The sequence below is a fragment of the Heliangelus exortis genome, chromosome Z (genome assembly GCF_036169615.1).
Source record: "Heliangelus exortis chromosome Z, bHelExo1.hap1, whole genome shotgun sequence".
NCBI classification, from domain to species: Eukaryota; Metazoa; Chordata; class Aves; order Apodiformes; family Trochilidae; genus Heliangelus; species Heliangelus exortis.
In genome coordinates this window covers 47180371-47202291 of record NC_092454.1, presented here as the reverse complement: position 1 = coordinate 47202291, position 21921 = coordinate 47180371, and the positions used below count along the sequence as shown (strand labels likewise).

General features: G+C 40.1%; 1 protein-coding gene across 4 annotated transcripts in view; it reads left to right on the top strand.

Annotated features, from left to right (window-relative positions):
- TNPO1 (transportin 1) overlaps window positions 1-21921 on the top strand; it is an 82297-nt gene that overhangs the window by 22215 nt on the left and 38161 nt on the right. For all 4 annotated transcript variants that reach the window (XM_071731704.1, XM_071731703.1, XM_071731706.1 and 1 more), the window contains 2 exons: window positions 12631-12780; window positions 21666-21772. In XM_071731704.1, the coding sequence (XP_071587805.1) occupies window positions 12631-12780; window positions 21666-21772 (257 nt within the window). The remainder of the gene's footprint in view (window positions 1-12630; window positions 12781-21665; window positions 21773-21921) is intronic.

The window sequence follows — 21921 nt, the reverse complement described above, 5'->3', positions numbered from 1 at the left end:
GGCATGTGGCATATTGTGTAGCCTCTACCAGCTGGTAAATTTGGATAATTACTTAGTAAGGATCAGGGTATGTGAAAGATTCTTTCCAGTGTACTTCTTGTGAGATCTTTTCTCAGTGAAAGGAATGTATTTCAAGATTGATTTTAGTGCATCTGATTTCTTTACGTTTATTTGATTGTTTGGGTTTATTTTCCCTAGTGTCCTGCTACCAGTGTTATTTTCTGTTTTCAAGTGCTTCATTTCTAGTTTTCTGGATGCTTGGGTTTTTTCCATTGAATTATATTTATTTGTTTGTTCCCTGTAACATATGAAGGATCTGCAAGAACGTATATCTCATGTTTTGACTAGTGTTTTGGTTGTGCTGTCTGCTTATCTCAGTTTGAGAGAGTGATCTTTCAAGACCAGAATCAGCCAAGATACTAAATTTTTGAGCAAGGCGCCAGTGTAGGTACACCATGTGCTTTATACCATTGACAGAAAAATGAAAAGTGGAGTGAGTCCAGTAGTGAAATCTGGAGTCTGTACAGAAGATGTTACAAGAAGGATGTTCTACCTCCCACTTCAACCCCAAATGTGTTTTCTAGCACGGCCTTAGTTGCTAATTTCCCCTTCTTTGTTCTGTTCGCCACTTGAGGTTCTAGGTACTGGCTTGTGTTTAGTGATGTCAGAATCACTTTTCCTGCCAGATCTCCTTAGATTGTCCAGTAATCTTCTTTTACCATTCTTAATGTGTAGACCCATAAATCTGTTTGCAATTGGATGAAAAGTAGGAGATGCTAACTGCTGCAAAATGGTTGTATAAAGGTGTTCATCTGAGGTGGAAAAAATATAGTCTGACAGCAAGCCACAGGCAGCAAGCAGTTTGGGGAGAACTAGTAAGTTAACTTCTAAGAAGAGGTATGTGGGACCAGGTCATTTGTGAGACTGATAAGAAGCAGCTGTTGCTTCAGCGGTGCTCCTGGCCTTCATCAGTGGCATCCTCAGAGTAAACTCTATTGTCCAACTGGTTTTTAGGTTTATCTTTCTAGTTCAGGAAAATCGCAGAATATTGAGAGTGCCAGAACCAGAGAGTCTGGTGCTTTTTGTAATGTTTCCCGAATTCTAAATATCCTTGGCAGGACTGACGAGGAACAGCAGAAAACTGTTATTTGGATTTGCCTCAAATCCAAGCCTCAACTCAGTTTTTGCCACCGTTGAAACCACTGCTGAGAAAACTATGCATTTAGATGACAGTTTTTGAATGGGAGAATTATTGACTGAAAAGTGTGTTAACAGCCTAATTTTACTGCAGTGGAGGTTGTACCACATTATCTCTCTCCCAAGTCTCACACCTCTGCAGACAAATACAAGCAAACTTTCATTTGAAAGGAAGTAACTTTGCTTGCAAAGCTGTCTGCTTCCCTGAGGCCTGCTTCTAAGATACTTGAGTAAACCTTATGTGAAATGAATTTGCTGTGTTTTAGCACCAGTAGTATTACTTTTTAGTAGCAAAAAGTACAACTTATTTCTTCCAGTGTTAGTTTGGTCAGGGCTCTGTGTCTGAATGTTTGTGACTTACTGGTTTTAGGTCTTTTGTGGTACTTTTACATGTATGTGGTGGTTTTCATGGTTTAGTTTTAAAATTCTCTGATCCTTGTTAAGCTGTTAAAGCTTACTAAGCTTGGGTCTTCCTCAAAAAAAGTGTTGTCTTACTGCCAGTGAAGGTATATGGCCCGGCTTGCCATTTTTTTCTTTTAACTAGTGCACATTTCTAAAGCTAGTGTTGTGAATCTGGATGAATGACAATGTTACGAATATCACAAAATATAAAAAATGTCAGGGAAATATTCTGTCCTGGAAGTTGGGAAACAGGCAGACTGATGTAATAAAACATGATCTCAAACCATTAATGATTCAGGTACAGGTCTCTAGAATGTGCTTTTCAGGAGGCATGGTGCTTGGAGAACTTTCAGTTGGGCAAGATGGAGTCCAGATTTACTGAAAACTATCTGAATGAAAGAAGTTTGGTTTTACTAATTTATCTGCACATGAAAATATTACTCAGATGTTCCATTAGTGTAGCTCTTCCTTCTTTGTAGCTGTTCCCTGTTTGGCAGGTGTAGAACCACAGATCATACAGTGGCTTTGCCTTTCTGTAGTGCTAGTTTTGTCCTCCTGGTTTTGAGGGGCTTTTTTTCTTTTCTGGTGTCTCCTGAGCTGAGCTCAGAAACTTCTACCTTCTGTATTCTGTTAATGTGTTGCTTTCTGGAAGCATGTTGCTGTTGTTTCTTGGATCACTTTCTGTATTTTATGTGTGGTTGACTGAAACAGTCCAGTACCTCTGTTTGTGCTTTCTTTGTTCCAAGTCATGCTTCTAAATTCTCATTTTACTTGTTTACATTTTTGTTTCCATAGTCAAGAGTCTTTTCCTTGAAGGAAGAAATGACAAAGTGTTGTCCTAATTTCAGACTCCTTGCTGAGGCTAGTCCCAGCCTCTAGTTAAAGCCCATTGGGACTCTTGTCAAAGAGTCCTGAAGCAGGAGGCAGGTCAATTTTTCAGTTAGGGAGCACTGAGTGTGATGGCTGTCACAGTCCTGCTGTAGTATTCTGTTGATGCAAAGTTGTATAGGCAGGGCCTCCTCCAATCAGCGAAGACTCCAGTGTTGCCTTCTGGTAACATTTCTGTTTCCAACTCTAAGGAAAATCTAAGTTGAGACTTTGTAATCTTTGCAGACTATTTCCACTATGTTTCTTCACCTACCCATTCCTGGACTGAGATCTTCACATCCCTGAGTGAAAAAAAGGAAAGCTGTCTATATGGGGTCAGAATTAATGTGTCATTCTACATGGACTAGTATGGCTTCATTTTGGGGAAGGTTTTAAATAAAATTGCAAGAACAGAAGTGGTGTTTAAGCTTATCATTTAGGTAAGATTTGCCATACCCAGCACCCCTTTACATGGTGAAAAAAGAGCAGCTCCTGGTATGGTATCTGCTCTACTTATGATTCAGACTGTCCATCCTTATTCCCAAAACACTCACGTCCTTGCTTAGATCTATCTTCTATGCATCTTAGACAAGAGACAGAGAACATGGTTAATTTGCGTGGTTTCTGTCAAGTTTTGTGTTTGTCTTCTTTCCGCGGTCGGCTGGGCTCTTGTCATGAGAAGGGAAAATAAATGGGAAATGGGCTAATGGGAAAATAAATATTGAGATAAATGCATGATGGTCCTGGTAGCTTTCTGCTGCCCCATGCAGTCGTAGTTATCTACGGCTCTTGCAGGTATGCAAAGGCTTTGTGATTCTGATCTTGGATTGTGTTTTAGTGACTGAGTCTTCAGCCCATCCTAATGCAGGGACTCCAGCCTCAACAGATGGTGGATTGATCATAGCTATTGCCATCAGGGATCTTTGAGATGAACTTTTAGTTTGAAGATTAATGACCTGGGATTGAGAACACTGCTTTAGTATTGCCTTTGTCACAGGCTTTAAAGATGGTCTTTTAAGTTGCTTTTCAAAATGCTTTGGATTTCTTGAAAATGGGACACTGTCTCTGCAACTCTTGATCTTGTTAATGTGATGACTTAGTCATTCAGACTACCTTGCTTTGACATGGAATGTTACCGTGGAGCAAGCTTTTGTTTCAGCAGAATTTACACAGATGGTGATTTATTTTCTGGTAATCATGACAGTAATAATTCATCTAGCTCTGAAAGGGGAGTTTTAAATGGGTTTTTGTAAACTATTACTGGGATCCAGATTGCTCTTGTGGGTTTCATGTGAATGTTTTCTGACAAATGTTTAAATTTAAACTTGATCTGGATGGACTTCTTATGGATCAATTACATTATGAGCTTTCTTAGTATGTTGGTGTTTTAACATCTTTGAAGCTGAGCAAGAGAGAGGCCACTCTGTGAGGTCAGGAGTTAATTTGCCAGCTACCAGTTTTAGGAAGGTATCTGATGAGCAGGATTAATCCAGGAAAGTGGTTCAGCAGCTTTAACTGTTTAATTAAAATGAATGCCCTTCCCCTCCCCCCACCTCAGTGTCATCATCCTGCATGATGTCATCATTAAATACACTAAAATAACTGCCAAGGAGTCAATCTGATTGCATTACAATTCAGTAGTCAAGCCAGATTAATGTGCCCTTGCAGTTTAAAGTTCTGCATAACACACGTAGTTTCTTACTTAAGTAACAGTAAAAGATATTTTCCCTTAAGTTCAGATTCAGAATTACAAAAAGAAATTAAACCTCACTGAGTTTTAGTAATCAACACATAAGGTAACTGAGGTGCATAAATATCTTAAGGATAACACAGTTGTAGGTAACGAATTTTTTTCACATCACTAAATTCCATGGTTTTTTTCCTTTTATGCCAACAGTTTGTTTTTTTTTCCATGACTCTGTAGGCGTATGTTAGCCCAGATTTAAGCAAAAGGCTTCTCTTAAGTAGTTGTATGGCTTAGGTACCATATGTGAGAAGTGACAGGTTACTTATCTATTTAAAGTCTTGAAAGAAACTTTGAAGTTATCCAGTGGATTCTATTATGTGATTCAGTGCTTCAGGAATGCTTCAGGAATGCTCATTAATAGGATTCCAGGAGCTTCTTAATATGAGCATCCAGAATTAGAGGATGAGACCTCCCTTTCCTATCCCTGAAATCCATGCAAGGAAAGCACTGAAAAAGAACATGCAGAATAGCAAGTTTCTTGATTATAGAGGGGAATTTCCGCCTGGCATGAATCTTTTTCCCAACACATACAATGGTTTTTGACTACTTACCTTAGAAGAGTTTGGGGCTTCAACCTGGTACTGGTATCCAGAAGAAACAAAAATTTTCCTGGAGATACCTGTGAGAAGTCCTTGGGAGTTAATGGGAATGGAGCTGCCTCTAATTTCAACAAAACACTTGAGGTAGCTACTTTGCAAGAGTCTGAGGCTGCTACCTGGAGATTAACCTGTCTCCAGAGGTGGCCAACACACCCCTGAAGATGCCTTTGAGAATTCCCAGGGCCTGCAGGGCATGGACTTGGAACCAACATTGTCAAAACTCCTTGAGTCTTTACCTTGGAGGAGTCTAGGGCTGCTGTTTGAGAATGTACCAGTCTCTAGAAGAGACCAACACACCGCAGGCTCCTGCAAGTCTTGTCTATGTTGGAGGCAGGTCCATGCTCGGTACTTTGATAGGGGTCCTCCTAGGCAGCTTTGGAATGTTTTGGCCTGTTAACTAGCTTAGTGCCTTTGTGTACTTCAACACGTGCGTTTAGATTCTTCAAAAGTGCTGTTTGCTGCAAGCATTTTGGGGAGGAGTCTTGGAATATGTTTTCTTTCAAATGGCTTGTGGAGAGAAAAGGCAGAAGTTTCCAGACTTGATTATTGAGATTATCAAATTTTCCATTTTGTTTGTGATGCATTTCTCTGAAGCTCAGGTAGTCTTAGGCAAAATCTCTTTTGTCCTGACTTTTTTTTTTTTTTTTTTTTTTTTTTTTTTTTTTTTTTTGTGGTAACCTGGAAATATTTAGCCAGCTCTTTGAAGCCTTTCCTTAGTGCATCTTATGAGCTGAATGAGGATGTCTTTTGTAAGGGGTATTCCATTGTATGCTTTCTAAAAGTCAAACTCTGCTACTCAGTGATGTTTGCTTGTTTCTCCTGTCAAAGCTAAGTCAGCCTAAAATGGCAGTATGAAGCATCCCTGTGTTGTTTTTAATACAGAGAAGGAAAGTGTTGCTGGTGTGGTTTCTAAAGGCACTTTCGTCCACCAAAGCAGCACCTGACTCAGTGCAGTTCTGAAGCGTCTCCTGTCAGGAAAAATGGTGCCCCCTAGCTAGAGGGCTATGTGTTGGGGTCTGACTTAGGCTGTGATGGCTCCTAAGAAGCAACATCACCACCTCTTTTAGGTTTTCAGAAAGCAGGCTTGCTGTGTGGCATTAGAATGATGTAACAGTTTCGGTGTTTTGTTACCAGTGCAGTTGGTTACATGGCCACCCTCATGAAGCCAAATCTGACCTTACAAAGAAATGCCCATTACTGCTTTTGAAGTGCAAGTAAAACCACCTTTCCTATAATGTCCAAAGGGAACAGAGGAAAAAAAGCCCTTATTTTTCAGTCTAGTAACAGTACCCACAGGATGTTTGTCCGGCTTCAGAACTGATTACCTTTTAGTGAAAGCAGTTGAAAGAGCCATGTTAAAGCACTTCTTGATACTACAGTTTGATGCTAAAATTAATAACTGGCTAAGCATTACTACTTCTTTTGCAAAGCATTTTAAGAAAGAGGAAAGCATCCTTTCTTCTCCTATAATGGCATAATTCTCACTCTTCAGAACCACATGAAGATTTTACTCAGTTGTGCCTTCTGCTTTCAAAACGTATGCAGGAGCAGCAGTGCGATGACTGAGTCACAAGTACCAATAATGACTGCAGTCTGCATTCAGCTCAATATAGGCAGCTGATAACAGCTTAGCCCTGCATCACTGGACTGAGCAGCATCATTCCTTTCTAGTGAGGTTGTCTGCTTCAGCTGCAGTGGCACACACTGGCTGTTCAAGTAAGTACAGCTTCGACAGTGTAAGTTTTTATTTTGGTATGTTAAAGGAAAAAGCATTTGCATAACTTAGTGATCGATTTTCCTCTCAGAATTAGTAGATACACTAACGACCAGAGGTAATTCTGACTGGCAAGCTTTAAGTCTCAGGTGCTCATGCACTTCAGAATGGCAAGCACTCACGTTTTCTCCTTTTTTCCCTCCATCCTCAAAGTAAGCAGGCTGTGAAATCATAAGTAGAAACTGAAGAGTGGTCACACATTGAAGCTTCTTAGATACAGTCGTGTTTTCACTGGTACTCTTAAGAAGCAGAGGATCAGTCACTTTGTTTTTAGTAAGAAGTCTTGTGCTGCCAAATATTAGGGGGAAAAAGTTTCTAAAATAGTAGTAAAAAAAGATGGTGTTTTATAAACATGTATTGGGGTAAAAGCAGGTCTGTGCTTCCTATTTTATTATTTTAGCTGGATGCACAGCTGCTTAAGGAGAACACCTCTTCTGCTGTCAGAATACTGTTCTGCCGTGCGCCAGAGTGCAGCCTGACATTGCAACTTGCAAATATGTTTGTAGTCAAGAAAAGTCAGACACAATGGAGAAGAGGGAAAAGAAAAAAAAAAAAAAAGGAACACAGAGTACAGGCTTAGGAAATAAAAATGAGGAGGTTTTGTCATGAATTAATTTGGCGTTATAGGGGAAAAAGTATTATGAATTACTCAATTTGGTAATAGAGACTGTTTTACTTACCCATTTAAACCTTGTGTTCCAGCAGCTATTCATATGACAGATTCTGACTTGTTTTAGCATATAACATTCACCTTTGATATTTTCAGAGAGACAAAACTTCTATGCAATTGACTAGGTAATTTCTTCAGAAAGACTAATGACTCTAAATCTTAATTTGTTTGCTGCCAAATGCTGCCTAAGCAACTTCCATTGGCTCATTGGCTTCTTTCCCTGCGAACTTAGTGCAAAAGTACTTATCCACCATCCTCACCCTGTCCCCAACAAATAAACACCAAAGATAGCTGACATTACTTTTTTAGATATTCTCAAACTGCAACAATATCCTGCATTCATGCATAGTTTAAAATCTTATGAATCATACTCTTTTCACTCTGAATCTCCATATCTTATTATGGATTCTTCTGCTTCTGACAGAATTTTAGCACTGATTTAACTGCAGGATAAAGAAGTGATATAAAGAAGCAATATGGCAATAGAGGGGAAAAGTGCCAAGACATCCAGTTTGTGTGGGTATGATAGAGAAACATAAAGTAGGAGTGAAGCGGCAGGATTAGTTATTTACATTTTGTGTTTTTGCAAGCCTGCAGAGGAGTACAAATGTTGACATTATGATTGGCCTGTGGTTATCATTAATTAGAATGCGGAAACTTCTGTAACTAACCAGCAAGCTAATTGTTGGTCGGCATTTATAACACCCTTCTCATATTGTTCATAGTTCTGCTCTGTTTACACCATGGTCAGTAGCATAGGTATTGCTACTTCTTATTCAATAAATATGCAACACTCAGCATCAGTGGAACATTTCCAGCTTTGCTTTGGCATCTTAAAGACATTCCTAAGCTTAGGTAGTTGTGTCATATTATTTTCCGTGACTCACACCAGTCAATTGAGCACTGATTAATTTCAGACTAGTCACTAAATTTCAAGGTCATTTGTGTATGCAGATACACTGAATGTTTTGAAACATTGTTGGTCGTTCTTCTAACATTGTAGTAAATAACAACAGTTTAAGCCAAAGGTTTAGTTACAAATCCAGCATTAAGTTGGCTCTTTGTCTTCTAGCAAGCCCATGAAAGTGTCTTTGTACTTTATTCTTGTACATTAGGACAGAAGAAGTTATTAATCTGCTCTCCATATGACACTGCTCTGAAGGGATCCTCAAGTTTGGGTTTTTTTTAGCTTAAGTGACAACAAGTTTCTCATTAGTGCATCAAAAATCTTCGTGAACAAGTGACAGTACTCATGATTTTTATCACGTTATATTTGTTCATATTAAATTCATACCAGTAGTTAAAAAAAAGGCGATGTCTTATTTCTGGAAAAGGCTTAACAGCTTTATAACTCAAATTGATTGAGCAATTTTGCTGTAGAAAAAGTCTCACTGACATTTTGAGCTCAAATATCTCAAGAGATAGAGGGCAAAATATACCAATGCTCATAACCATTATATCACAGTGTGTGAATAGATAAACACTACCCTCATCCCTGTAACTAATTTCTTCTAGCAATCTAGGAAGTTATGTTCTGAGGAAGAGAAGATAAAAAGACAGGGTGGAGAATATGCTTAACTGGATTGCAGGTGATTTGCAAAAACTATCACTTTCACATATGCACCATGTGTCATACAAACCCTTATTAGAGGAGATAAAGTGTTTGAAGGCACATTCTAATTCTTACAAGCATTGCAGTACCCCTAAAATTTTTATTTACTGCATAAAATTAAAATCTGAAATTAGTATTAGGAGTCTTGCAACAGAATTGAAAATTTACTTCGAACCAAATTATGATTAAGTGATATGGTTTTATTATAAAGCAAGGCAATGTGAGAGGGGTCTCTTGCACTGATTAACTGATTTGGCACCAAAGATGATACCAAATGCTTCACTTCTTTTTCTTGTACTATATGTTCTTGTCAACTCTGTGTACTTCCAAGTTGACTGACATAGGAGGAGATAAGGCTGATCTTTTTTGAGGCTGAAACATATGGTTGACAGAACTTGTCACAGAATTTATGAAGACTAAAGAGTGCCTTACTCAGCTCTTAGGCCATCTGCCTGTTATCTTGGTGTTACAGCAAGAACTCTATCCAGTCCTATATTACTGTATTCTGAGAGCATAGCTATTAAGTTCTTGAACACCCTGGATTCCATAAATATCTTTGTGCACTTCCAGAAGAAATTTTTTTTTCTCAAGCAAAGATTTTGACTATGGTGCAGGTTTCATAGTATGTTGTTTGGGTTTTTTTGTTGTTGTTGTTGTTTTTTTTCTGGTTGTTTTTTTTGGGGGGGGGGGAGGTTGTTGGTTTTTTTTGGTTGGTTGATTGTTGGTGGTGGGTTTTTTTTGTTTGCTGCTTGGTTTTTTTGTGGGCTTTTTGGTGTTCTTTTTTTTTTTCTAAATGTCTGAGCATCAGATTCTATGCCGCAGCTCGAATCCATTTCTATGCTTTCTGGTTGTTGCCTTTCAGTATAGTGAAAACTGGTTTTGCTTTTTGTTTTTAATCTTTCTTCTTTTTCTTGCTTCTTGGATTCCTTTTAATTTGTCAGAGGTATGACTTTCATTATGAGTCCCTTTGTAATATTTGTTGCAGGTATGTGGGATAAGCACTTGCTATGAAGAAAAGTCTTTCTGTTACCTTAGCTAAGGAATGGATTTAAAATGTTTCATTCTGCTGCATCCCACAGGATAGTTCATGAAGAGAAGCATGGTGCTGAAGTTTCCCCTTAATGTTCACCTTGATTTTTATCTTAACTATCTGACTTTAATCTACCTATTTCTGACACTGTAATAGTATTGAGCTCTGGTTAATTTGAAGGTGTTGACTTGCCCCTTTTTAAGTAATAGCCAGGCATTCTACAGGACTAATTTTTTTTCTTAATAGACTGCTTTAATATGTTCATGCTTAAATTTGCACTAATAGTGACTAGCATGCCACATTCTCATCAGACTTTGTTTGTCATTCTCACCTCTTTCATCCCAAGAAGGTACCCCTGGCTGATACAGAATGAGTAACTACTTTATTCTGTGTCTATGGCTGCTGACAATGATGGTTTATTGTGGCTTATAGGGGTTTTAAATAATGTGGAAATTAGAGGAAGACTCCTTTTGCTTTCTTCCCGTCCAGATGCAACTTTAAAGCATGATAACAATTTATGGAGAACTGGATTTCTTGAAGATGTGTGCACCTATCAGTGGATTTCAGTTATGTACAGCAAACAGAGTTTAACATACTGTATTAGTTTTAATAGTTGATGTAGAGATTTGGTTTTTAGTTCAGAGGGTAGCTCAGGCAAATTTGAGACTAAGAATGTTTAAGTGAAAAATTCTTCCTATAAGTCATTCTTTATTAATGATATCCAAAGCTTCAAACAAAACTGCAAAATTTTTTTTTGTCTTTTACTTACCAAATAATACTGTTAGTAATAATTGAGACATCTCATAACCAAGTGCTGTGGTTGAGAAACCTTTGTCCACTCCTCCAGTCTTTGATGTCCTAGTCACAGCTGGGATAAAGCTACTTTTCTTCTTAGTAGCTAGAATAGTGCTAAGTTTTGGGTTTAGTATGGAATTTGGTATGCAAAGAATGCTTTTAATATACTTCCATTTCTACTTCTTTTTAAGAAGTCAAGGGCTTTTCAACTTCCCATGCTTTGCAAGTGTGTGGGTTCACAAGAAGCTGGGAGGCAGCATAGCAAGATCAGTGGGTCCAAATGGGATATTCCTTATCATCCAATACCGTGGACACTATACAGATGAGGGTTGGCCAGGAAGCCTTTTATATCATCTGGGATTGCAATTTTGGGATTTCACTCCTGCTGGGTCACTATCCAGGGATAGGCTGGGCGTTGTTCAGCAAGCGATGAGCAGTTGCAGTGTGCATAATTTGTTTGTATATTTGACAACTGCTGATTTAATAATACTAACAACAGTAATCAGATTATTATTCTTATTTCTGTCATTAAATTGCTAGTATCTTAATCCACAAATCTCTAACATTTTCTTTCCAATTCTCTCTCGCTTTCTTTGGGGAGCAAGGGAGAGTGAACAAGCTTCCTATTTTTTAACCTCATTACCTCCTTCTTCACTGTTCTCCATGGAAACTTTTGGCCCTTGAAATACAATGATGTGCAAGTGAAATTACTTATATTGCTTAGAAGTTGGGTATTTAAGACCTATAGTTATAGTAGGTAAAGTTATAGAATTGTTTCAAATATATGCATAACTTCTGTTTTATAAATTGCTGAATTCTATGTGAAAGATAGGCTTGGAACATGAAAATTGCTTGTGTTGAAAAAAAATGCTTGTATGGAGCATTAAAAAATGTCTTGGTTTTGTGAGGAAGTAACTTATTTTGAAAATACTTTATATTTGAAAGTTATATCTCTTATTTTGCTTATCCTTATTTCTTTTGGGATATTTTGAAAGCCTGTCAACTAATTCTTAGCACAAAGGAACTTTGAGTATCCTTATTTCTTGCCCAAATCAGGGCTTCATGGAAAAAATTCAAAGAAGTGGCTAGACTGCTGAGTAAAATTAGCTTCCTGTTCTTATTAGAGTTCCTGTAAATTTAAATTTTCTTGTACCGTAAATTAGTCCTTTCTGTGTAGAACTTCCAGATCCTACTTTCAGCATATTTCAGAAGTTATACCAAGTTAATTATGCCATTGGTTGAAGAACCAAATATGCACCTGATCCAATATAAATGGAAAATCTAGGCTGTTCTTCCATTCCTCCTGTTGTTCTCATAATTTAGAGAAATTTACAGGCAAAAAGCACTTGGTGAAGAGAACTCAAACGATTGCCTAAACTTAAATTTATATGCAGTTCAGGTCAATTCTGGCCACTTTATTTCTTACAGTTCACACTATGTAACACCTGTTGTCATTGTCTGAAGGCTTTTTGTTTTCCTTCTCCCTCTAATTATTAATTTAATAATTCAGTAAAACAGACGATACTTGAAGCTACTGCAACATTGTATTTTGTAGAAAATTTGAACATTCTATTTCTGTGAGAATAGGAGGTAGAGGACTTACTGCCATAGTCCCCAGATCATTTCTGTATCTTACTCTGGTGAAAACAGTCTTGTCATCAGTGTTCCAGCACACCAGTCAGTATAATGAATGTCTGAACAGTTTGTTTCATGAGTCTCTATCCTGTGACTTCAATCTATACCTGTACACAAAACTATCTCTTATAATGTAACACTTTCAGCAAACAGAAATAGTTTTGCTACATGATTTGATGGATGTGCTTGGGTGGAGAGATAAGAAAACAAAGATTAATATCTCTCCATAAGCTTTACTTTTTTGCATTGTTCTGGAAATCTGATTTATTCATTGAAGGTTGACTAATTATTTTCTGTTGCAGATGAACCAACACGTTCCCTGAGTGGACTCATCTTGAAGAATAATGTAAAAGCACATTTTCACAACTTTCCCAATGGGGTAACTGACTTCATTAAAAGTGAATGTCTAAACAATATTGGTGATTCATCACCTTTAATTAGAGCTACTGTAGGTAAGTCTGCTCTTACTGCTGTCTTCTGCATACTGAAAATGTTACTCTGTGAGTGAAAGTCGCACTAATGACATCGTTAAAACCATTTGCTTCTTATAATTGTCACAAGGTCATTTTTTAATGCTGCTATGTATCTTTCAGTGTGAAAATATAAAAGTCACACTGGATTTTTCTTCCTGTTCTCTTAGAACTGATTTCTCTTGAAGTGTAACTGAAAATGTTTAATTGAATCTGCTGAAATTGCTGCCTAACTTTTGTACCTTTCTCTTAGCTGATTTCCTGTGCCCTGCCCCTCCTAGGCAGACATGCACATCCCTTCAGGGAATTATTGTATTTATTATTCTGTTTCAAATTCATTCTGCCAGAAAAAAGTAGATCACATACAGCATACAGAACATCATGGAACAGACTCATAGAATGGTTTGGGTTGGGAGGGATGTTAAAGATAGTCTAGTTCTAGTGAGAAGTTTTTTTGTTTTGTGGATTTCAGAATTTGTAGATACTTCAATTATAATTTTTCCATTAAATATGCATGTTTGCATTGTTGTTAGTTATTTCTTGGTAAGGTTGCTTGTCTGTCTGTGTTTTGAGAATATGATTTTTTTCACTTGCTACAATAATTACTGTAATTTGTCCACTCAAAAAAAAAAAAAAAAAGAAAAAAGTAAAATAAATAAATTAATATATACACACATATTTGAGTACAGTATAGGAAATAGGGGTGGGTGCCAGGTCAAAAAAAATAATCCAGCTTCTATCAGCTAGCTGACTGTGTAAAATCTACCAGTTACTGCTCATTTAGAATCCTTTGCTTTTTCTGTAGGATTCCTTCTCCAGACATCTGGGTTATAGACTGTAGACTAGAGAAAAATACTCATCTTTTTAGATTTTTCTTGCTTTTGTGTCACTTGTGAAGCTGCTTTGCTATTGATTTTGCTAATTTATCGATTTCATTAATAAAAGAACAACAGTAGAAGCAAGTCTTTAAATGGCAGCTACTTTGGTGATTTGGTTGTAGAAGAGTTGTGCTTTCTTGTTTGTTCATGGGACTTGTCAGTGGAGTACCATGGAGCTGACAAAAGAATGTATTCCAGCTTCATTTGGATGCAGTTGTAGGGCTGTTAAATGGTGATGGTTTTTGGTACGGGTTTTTGTGGGACATTTTTGTTTTCAAGTGGTTTTCTTTGATTTCTCCTAGTATGAAACATTTGATTTCTCCTAGTATGAAACATTTCTCCTAGTGTTTGAAACATTTACGGGGTTGTTCCCATACCCACTTGTCTCTTGGTACAAGCTAGGTGTAAATATATTACTACCTACCTAGGCTTCTGTGGCACAGGACTTGCTATGTCCTATTTAGAAACACTCATTGAGATGCATGTGGGTTTCTGCCATTCAAGCAGTATCAATTTAGCAAGCCAATTGGAAATAAAATCTTTGCAGTTCTGAGAGGAAGATGAACAAGTACAGAGAAGGTGTAATACAGCAATTGACTCTCCCTTGTGGCCTCTAGCATCGGGTGCTAGCCAGACAAAAGCTGAACCTTTTGGCTAAGATGGAGGCAGGCTCATTAATCCTATTATCAGAAGTCACCTTTCTGAGGAGAATGAGCATGGCAATAGAATCAGTTTTAGAACTGTGACTTAAGGCCAAATGGTAACTACACATTGTTGTATCCTTACTTAGCTTTTCCCTGCTTTATTACCCAAATGAGTAACAGTGGAATTTCTCTGTGCTGTGTGGTACAGGTTTTAAAGCCTGTGCTAATGTTGAGATATGGATTCAAATTCAAAAAATATGGTTGCATGTGTTGAGGACCCACAAACTTGCCAGAAAATAAATGCATCTATTTAGGAAGTGTCTGTTCTTCTCAACTGTTCTCAAAACTTTCTGGGGATTATAATCTAGGCAGGAGCTTTGTGTACCAATTGCTTACAAACATGAAGGGAAACATTCTGAGTGTTTAAGAATAGTGGCAGGACTAGAGAGCTTCACTGCAGAAGGAAAAAGAAAGCTAATCATCTCCTGTGAGGAGAAATTTTGTTGTGAAGTTCAGGTTTTTAGAATTAAGAAGTCAAGAAATCAGCTTTCAGAGAAACCACCCCAAAAAACCCAAACTTCCCCTTGTTCTGTAACTGGCATGAAAGTATTGAAGCATAGCTACTATTTCTTTATGTTCGGTTTTGAAATTGAAGAATCGATGGTGTGAACTGGGGTTGCATGTAAATTGAAACAGTTACATAAGAGATGTAGTCATGACAATTACGCTGATGTTTTTAACAATTTCTGACATCCCTCTGGAGCTTGTTCTCTCGTATGTGTACTGCTCAATTAGCCCAGGTGCTATGTTCATTGGATTTCACACTTGTCAAGTGAGGTACCAACAGATTCTTTAATACAATTCTGAATTCCATTACAGAACAGTGACCATATTTATAAAGACTTTCATATTTCTAACCTTGCAGATTAGTTTGCTGGTCAGAAAGGAAGTCTTGCTTGATCTGTCAACTCTAGCTACTAAATCAATTATTTCTTGACTTTAATTATTCTATTGTCTATGTCTCTGTGTCTGAAGTATTGCAAAGAAAGCCAGTAAGGCTGATCTCTGGTGTATTCTGTTCCCTGCTGGGCAAGCAAAGCAGCAGATGGGTGACAAAAATGTCTCAGCTGATGCAAGATAAAGCTCATAGAAGCCAATGAAGATTCCTTTTAACATGAACCTAAGTGTCTAAAATTTAATTTTACGTGCCTCTTCCCTTACAGTTCTTTAAACCTTTTGCAAAGCTTCAAATACTGTAGCTGTTGCCTCTAAGTTCTTCATAGTCTGATACTAATTTTTTTGTCCCCAGCATGTCTGTAATTTCAAAAACACTAATGCAACATTTTAAAATGGCCTCTTTGCAGAGCTGTGTAGAAAGTTCATGTGACATGTGTGGTCTGAACTGTATATACCTCTGTTGAAAGGGGCAGTGGCCTTAGGTCACTTCTTGACTGTGAATCTGGAAGTATTTCCTCCTAGGCTATTCTGTTGCTGTCTGGGATAATCCTTTTGGAAGTACAGTAAAGTAATTTTCAAATAGTCCTTCCTTCAGCTGTTAAAGCATGCATGTATTACAAATATAGCTGGGCCATTTCTCATTCTCTGAAGCCATTTCTAGGACCTTGAAAAATCTTGAACCAACACTTTTTCTAAAACTACTGAGCCCTTTGAGACTTACAGCTTTTCTCATATATAGTCCAAGGGAGCTTCAGGAATTTCATTCTTATGTTTTTTCCTGAAGCTGTGTTAAATCTACAATGAAACCTCAGCCAGATCTAAGTTAAGGAGACAATTTGACAATCTAAATACTGCAACTAGGAGGCAATACAAATTATTTATTTTGTTCTTTTTATGAAGTTCAGTTTAATTTAAGAAAAAGTGGGTCATTAAGATCCAGCAACAGTAATGTAAGTATTTTTCTATTACTGCATTTGATTCTTTACAGGATCATAATATTAATGAGAAATGCAGTCTAAGATACCATAGAGCTCCAGAGGCTTTTGGTAATTTTTCTCATTCAGTTGCAGTTAAGAAGAGAACTGGATACAAACTACTTTTGGAGCTATGAAATCATGCTTTACCTCTGTCTTAGTTTTTGCTCTTTGTGGGTTCTCCAGTCTATCACAATCAAAGGAGACATAATGCAAAATATTTTTTAATTTTTAAATTTTACCTTTGTGCCTTGTCTGTAATGTCCTTTGCACCATACTGGCATGTATTCTTGTGTATTTAACAGGAATTTTAGTACTTTATTCCAGAGAAAAATTATCTATTGTGATTAGCACAATGAAAAAACCCAAGAGCTTTTTGCATCATTTACTACTCAGAAGATTACTAGTTGTAGTATTGCTTTTTTGTGTTTGTGTTCCTTAGAAGTATCATAGAATCATGGAATTGGCTGGGTTGGAAGGGACCTCAGAGATCATCAAGTCCAACCCTTGATCCACTGCCGCTGCAGTTACCAGACCATGGCACTGAGTGCCACATCCAGTCTCTTTTTAAATATCTCCAGGGACGGAGAGTCCACCACTTCACTGGGCAGCCCATTCCAATGCTTGATCACCCTCTCTGTAAAGAAATTCTTTCTAATATCTAACCTAAACTTCCCCTGGCACAACTTAAGACCATGCCCTCTTGTCTTGTTGAAAGTCGTCTGGGAAAAGAGACCAACCCCCACCTGGCTACCCCCTCCTTTCAGGGAGTTGTAGAGAGTGATGAGGTCTCCCCTGAGCCACCTCTTCTCCAGGCTGAACAGCCCCAGCTCCCTCAGCCTCTCCTCATAGGATCTGTGCTCGAGTCCTTTCACCAGCCTGGTTGCCCTCCTTTGGACCTGCTCTAGGACCTTGATATCCTTCCTGAACTGAGGGGCCCAGAACTGGACACAGTACTCAAGGTGTGGCCTCACCAGCGCTGAGTACAGGGGCAGAATCACTTCCTTGGACCTGCTGGCCACACTGTTCCTGATACAGGCCAGGATGCCATTGGCCTTCTTGGCCACCTGGACACACTGCTGGCTCATGTTCAGCTTCCTGTCAATCCAGACTCCCAGGTCCCTTTCTGTCTGGCTGCTCTCAGCCACTCTGTCTCCAGCCTGGAGCTCCCCATGGGGTTGTTGTGGCCAAAGTGCAGGACCCGGCACTTGGCCTTGTTGAACCTCATCCCGTTGGGATCAGCCCAACTCTCCAGTCTGTCCAGGTCCCTCTGCAGAGCCCTCCTGCCTTCCAGCTGATCCACACTCCCCCCCAGCTTAGTGTCGTCTGTGAATTTGCTGATGGTGGACTCAATCCCTTCATCTAAATCATCAATAAAGATAATAAATAGAATACAGAACACTGATCCCTGGGGGACACCACTGGTGAGCGGCCGCCAACTGGATGCAGCCCCGTTCAGCACCACTCTGGGCCCAGCCCTCCAGCCAGTTCTTAACCCAGCACAGGGTGCTCCTGTCCAAGCTGTGGGCTGACAGCTTTTTCAGGAGAATGCTGTGGGAGACGGTGTCAAAGGCTTTGCTGAAGTCCAGGTAGACCACATCCACAGCCTTCCCCTCATCCACCAGGCGGGTCACCTGATCATAAAAGGAGATCAGGTTGCTCAGACAGGACCTGCTCTTCCTAAACCCGTGGTGGCTGGGTCTGATTCCTTGCCCATCCTGCAGGTGCTGTGTGATTGCACTGAGGATGATTTGTTCCATAACCCTGCCAGGCACCGAGGTCAGGCTGAGGGGCCTGTAGTTTCCTGGGTCCTCCTTCTGGCCCTTTTTGTGGATTGGCGTGACATTCGCCAACTTCCAATCATCTGGGATGTCCCCAGTGAGCCAGGACTGTTGGTAGATGATAGAGAGAGGCTTGGCAAGCTCTTCTGCCAGCTCTCTCACCACCCTTGGGTGGATCCCATCTGGTCCCATAGACTTGTGGGGATCCAAGCAGCTCAGTAGGTCACTGACTGTGTCCTTCAGGATTACAGGGGGGCTGTTTAGATTCTTGTCACCTTCTGTAAGCTCCAGAAGCCATCTGTCTTCAGGATAACCTGTCTTTCTGTTGAAAACTGAGGTAAAGAAGGTGTTAAATACCTCAGCCTTTTCTTCATCTTTGACAACTATATTCCTGCCCATGTCCAGTAAAGAATGGATGTTTTCCTTGCCCCTTCTTTTGCTGTTGATGTATCTATAGAAGGACTTTCTGTTATCTTTCACAGAGGTGGCGAGATTCAGTTCATGTTGTGCCTTTGTCTCTCTAATTTTCTTTCTACGTGACCTAACTATGTTCCTAAATTCCTCCTTAGTAGTTAGCCCTTTTTTCCATAATTGGTAGGCCCTCTTCTTAACCCTAATTTCTTTAAGAGTCTCCCAGTTCAACCAGACCGGTCGTCTTCCCCGCCGGCTCGCCTTTCAGCACACTGGGACAGCCTGCTCCTGTGCTTTCAAAACTTGCTCCTTGAAGTACATCCATCCCTCCTGGACCCCTTTGTTTTCAAGGGCCATTTCCCAGGGTATACTCTGAACTAGTCTTCTGAATAGGCCAAAATCTGCCCTCCGGAAGTCCAATATAGAGGTTTTATTGACGACCCTCCTTGTATCCCTGAATATTGAAAACTCTATTATTTCATGATCGCTAAGTCCCAGGTGTCCACTGACCACCACATCCCCCCCCCAACCCCTCTCTGTTTGTGAAAAGAAGGTCAAGGGGACTCCATCCCTGGTGGGCTCATTTACTAGTTGGAGCAGGAAATTATCCTCTATACACTCTAGGAATCTCCTAGACTGCCTCCTCTCTGCGGTGTGGAGTTCCCAGCAGATGTCTGGTAGGTTAAAGTCACCCACGAGGACAAGGGATGATGATTTTGAAACATCCGCCAGCTGCCTGTAGAATAATTCATCATCCTCATCATCCTGATTGGGTGGTCTCTAACAGACTCCCACCAGGATATCAGCCTTGTTGGCCTTCCCTCTGATTCTAATCCACAGGCACTCCACCTTATTATTGCTGACCTCAACTTCTACAGTGTCAAGAGACTCTCTAACATATAGGGCTACCCCTCTGCCTCTCCTACCCTGCCTGTCCCTTCAGAAGAGCCTGTAGCCACCCATGGCAGCACTCCAGTCATGGGAGTCATCCCACCACGTTTCCGTGATAGCAACTACATCACAGCTTTCCTGCTGCACGATGGCTTCCAGCTCCTCTTGTTTGTTGCCCATGCTTCGTGCATTGGTGTACATGCACTTCAGCTGGGCTTCTGGTTTGGCTCTTAACTTGGGCTGTCCACCCTTGGGCTCCTTTCTGGAGAGCCCAGTTTCAACCCCATCCCCCTTCATACCTAGTTTAAAGCCCTCCTTATCAGCGCCTTCAATTTATAAGCTAGAGTCCTTTTCCCCCTGTTAGTTAGATGAAGCCCATCTGATTTGAGGACACTAGGTAGTATGGAATTTGCCCCATGGTCAAAAAACCCAAAGTTCTGCCGGTGGCACCAATCCCTTAGCCACCTGTTGATCAGATAGGTTTTCCTAGTCCTCTCCTCATTCAGGTCTTCTACTGCTGGAACTGACGCGATCACCACCTGTGCTCCTGATGCATCAAGTAACCGACCCAGTGCCTTGAAGTCCTTTTTAATCACCTTTGTACTTCTTCCAGTTCTGTCATCACTGCCAGCCTGGACTACCAACAGTGGATAATAATCTGAGGTCTGAATTAGCTGATGGAGTCTCCTACTAATATCCCTCACCCGGGCGCCGGGAAGGCAGCAGACCTCTCTGTGGGATGGGTCAGGTCGACACATAGGGCCCGCAGTTCCCCTCAGAAGGGAGTCACCAACTACAACCACCCTTCTTCTTTTCTTCATAGCTGAAGTTGTAACCTGTCTGGCAAACAGGGGGCGAACAGCAGACCGTTTAGAGAAATCTTCCTCTTGTCTGGCCTCTGCCGGATTTTCTGAGTCCAGGGCCTCATATCTGTTCACTAAGGGCACCTGGGGGAATGGTGGGGGTTGGGAGGGGATTCTTTTACCTTTCTGATGGGGGACCTGTTTCCATTCCCCCCTATCCACCTGGTCTGCATCAACTGCCCAATGGGAGGAGGGGCAGGGCTTCACCAACTCCTTTTGGATTTCTTTTGCGGTCAAAAGGGTGTGACTCCATCAGTCAATTTCCCTTTCACTGTCCCTAATACTTCTTAGTCTCTCTACTTCCTCCTTGAGCTCTGCCACCATGCATAGCAAGTCATTTACCTGCTCGCATTGCGCGCAGACCCCACTCACACTGACCTCAGATGCTAGCACTAGGCTCAAACACTCTGTGCAGCCAGAGGCCTGAAGAGCTGCATCCATCTTAAGGGGTTTCGTCTGTGTGGACACACCCTTTGTCGTAACAGCGACAGCATTTCCTTTTCTGGAAACCATTGCTCCTTCAAGAGAAGCGGGAAGCTGTTGTGGCCCTCCTGCTTGCCCTGCCTCGCTAACTGCCGTCACGTTCCTCTTTGCCAGCTCCTGTTCGCCGCGCTCCGGGTTGCTGGTGCTCCTGGCAGTTGCTTAAATCCCTCATGTCAGAGCTGGGTGCCACCCCCTTATCAGCTGATTGGCCTCGTCAGAGACCCTCCAGCAGAAAAGGCTGTGTAGCAGGCTCCCAGCAGCCGTATCTGTCAGTAGCATAGCAGATTATGCAACTTGTTGCATTTGTCTTGTGGCAAAATACATTCCCTCAAAGTCAGTCCTAGGTTATAAGCAGCCTTCCTCTGTTCTGTCACCTAATTAATTTTTTCTCAGATTTTGTATGTGCTGGAAGCAGAATTGGTGACTCTCTTTGGGCTTATCTGCTAGGTGGATCAGCCAACCCCTACAGCTGGTCACTGGATGACCTGTCATAGTGTTTAAGCTTTTAGTAGGTATTTTTATCTTAGGATATGTCCTTAATGTTTTGTGTAAAGACACAAAGTTGTGAACACATAATTTACCACTGGACTGTAAGTTTATTGAATTACAGATTTCCTCATTCATGCTTTCATATCATATGAAAAGGTGACTTGAGGTGGACACTGCACTTACTGGATGTCAAGCTTTGTACAGAATTTATTAAACTTAAAACCAAAGCTACCCTGTAGTGTTTGGACATGATTATTACCTTAACTGGAATTACTTTGTGATAGATTTCTCATGTCCAAGACCTTCATGGTAGCAGAAAGGATTTCAAAGCCCTTCAAATACCTTTTGTAATTAAATACACTTCCTCTTTTTATGCTTGCTGGTTCTTAACAAAATAAGAAATGTATTAACTCTTTAGATCTTTGAGTTAAAAAACATTTTATGAAACATATTAATATATGTGAGAACTTATTTCCTTCATACTTTTGATTCTTAGGCATTCTGATAACAACCATTGCTTCAAAAGGAGAATTACAGAACTGGCCTGAACTCTTACCAAAACTTTGCAGCTTGTTGGACTCTGAAGATTACAATACTTGTGAGGTAAGGAGATTCACAGAAAACAGAAAATTATGATCTGATTTTTTTTCTTTCTCTTCCTGCACATTATGTGTATAATATTGAGTGTGTGTATACGCATATGTTCTCCTTTGGGAACAGCATCTCAAATTTCCTACTCCTTGTTCTATCTG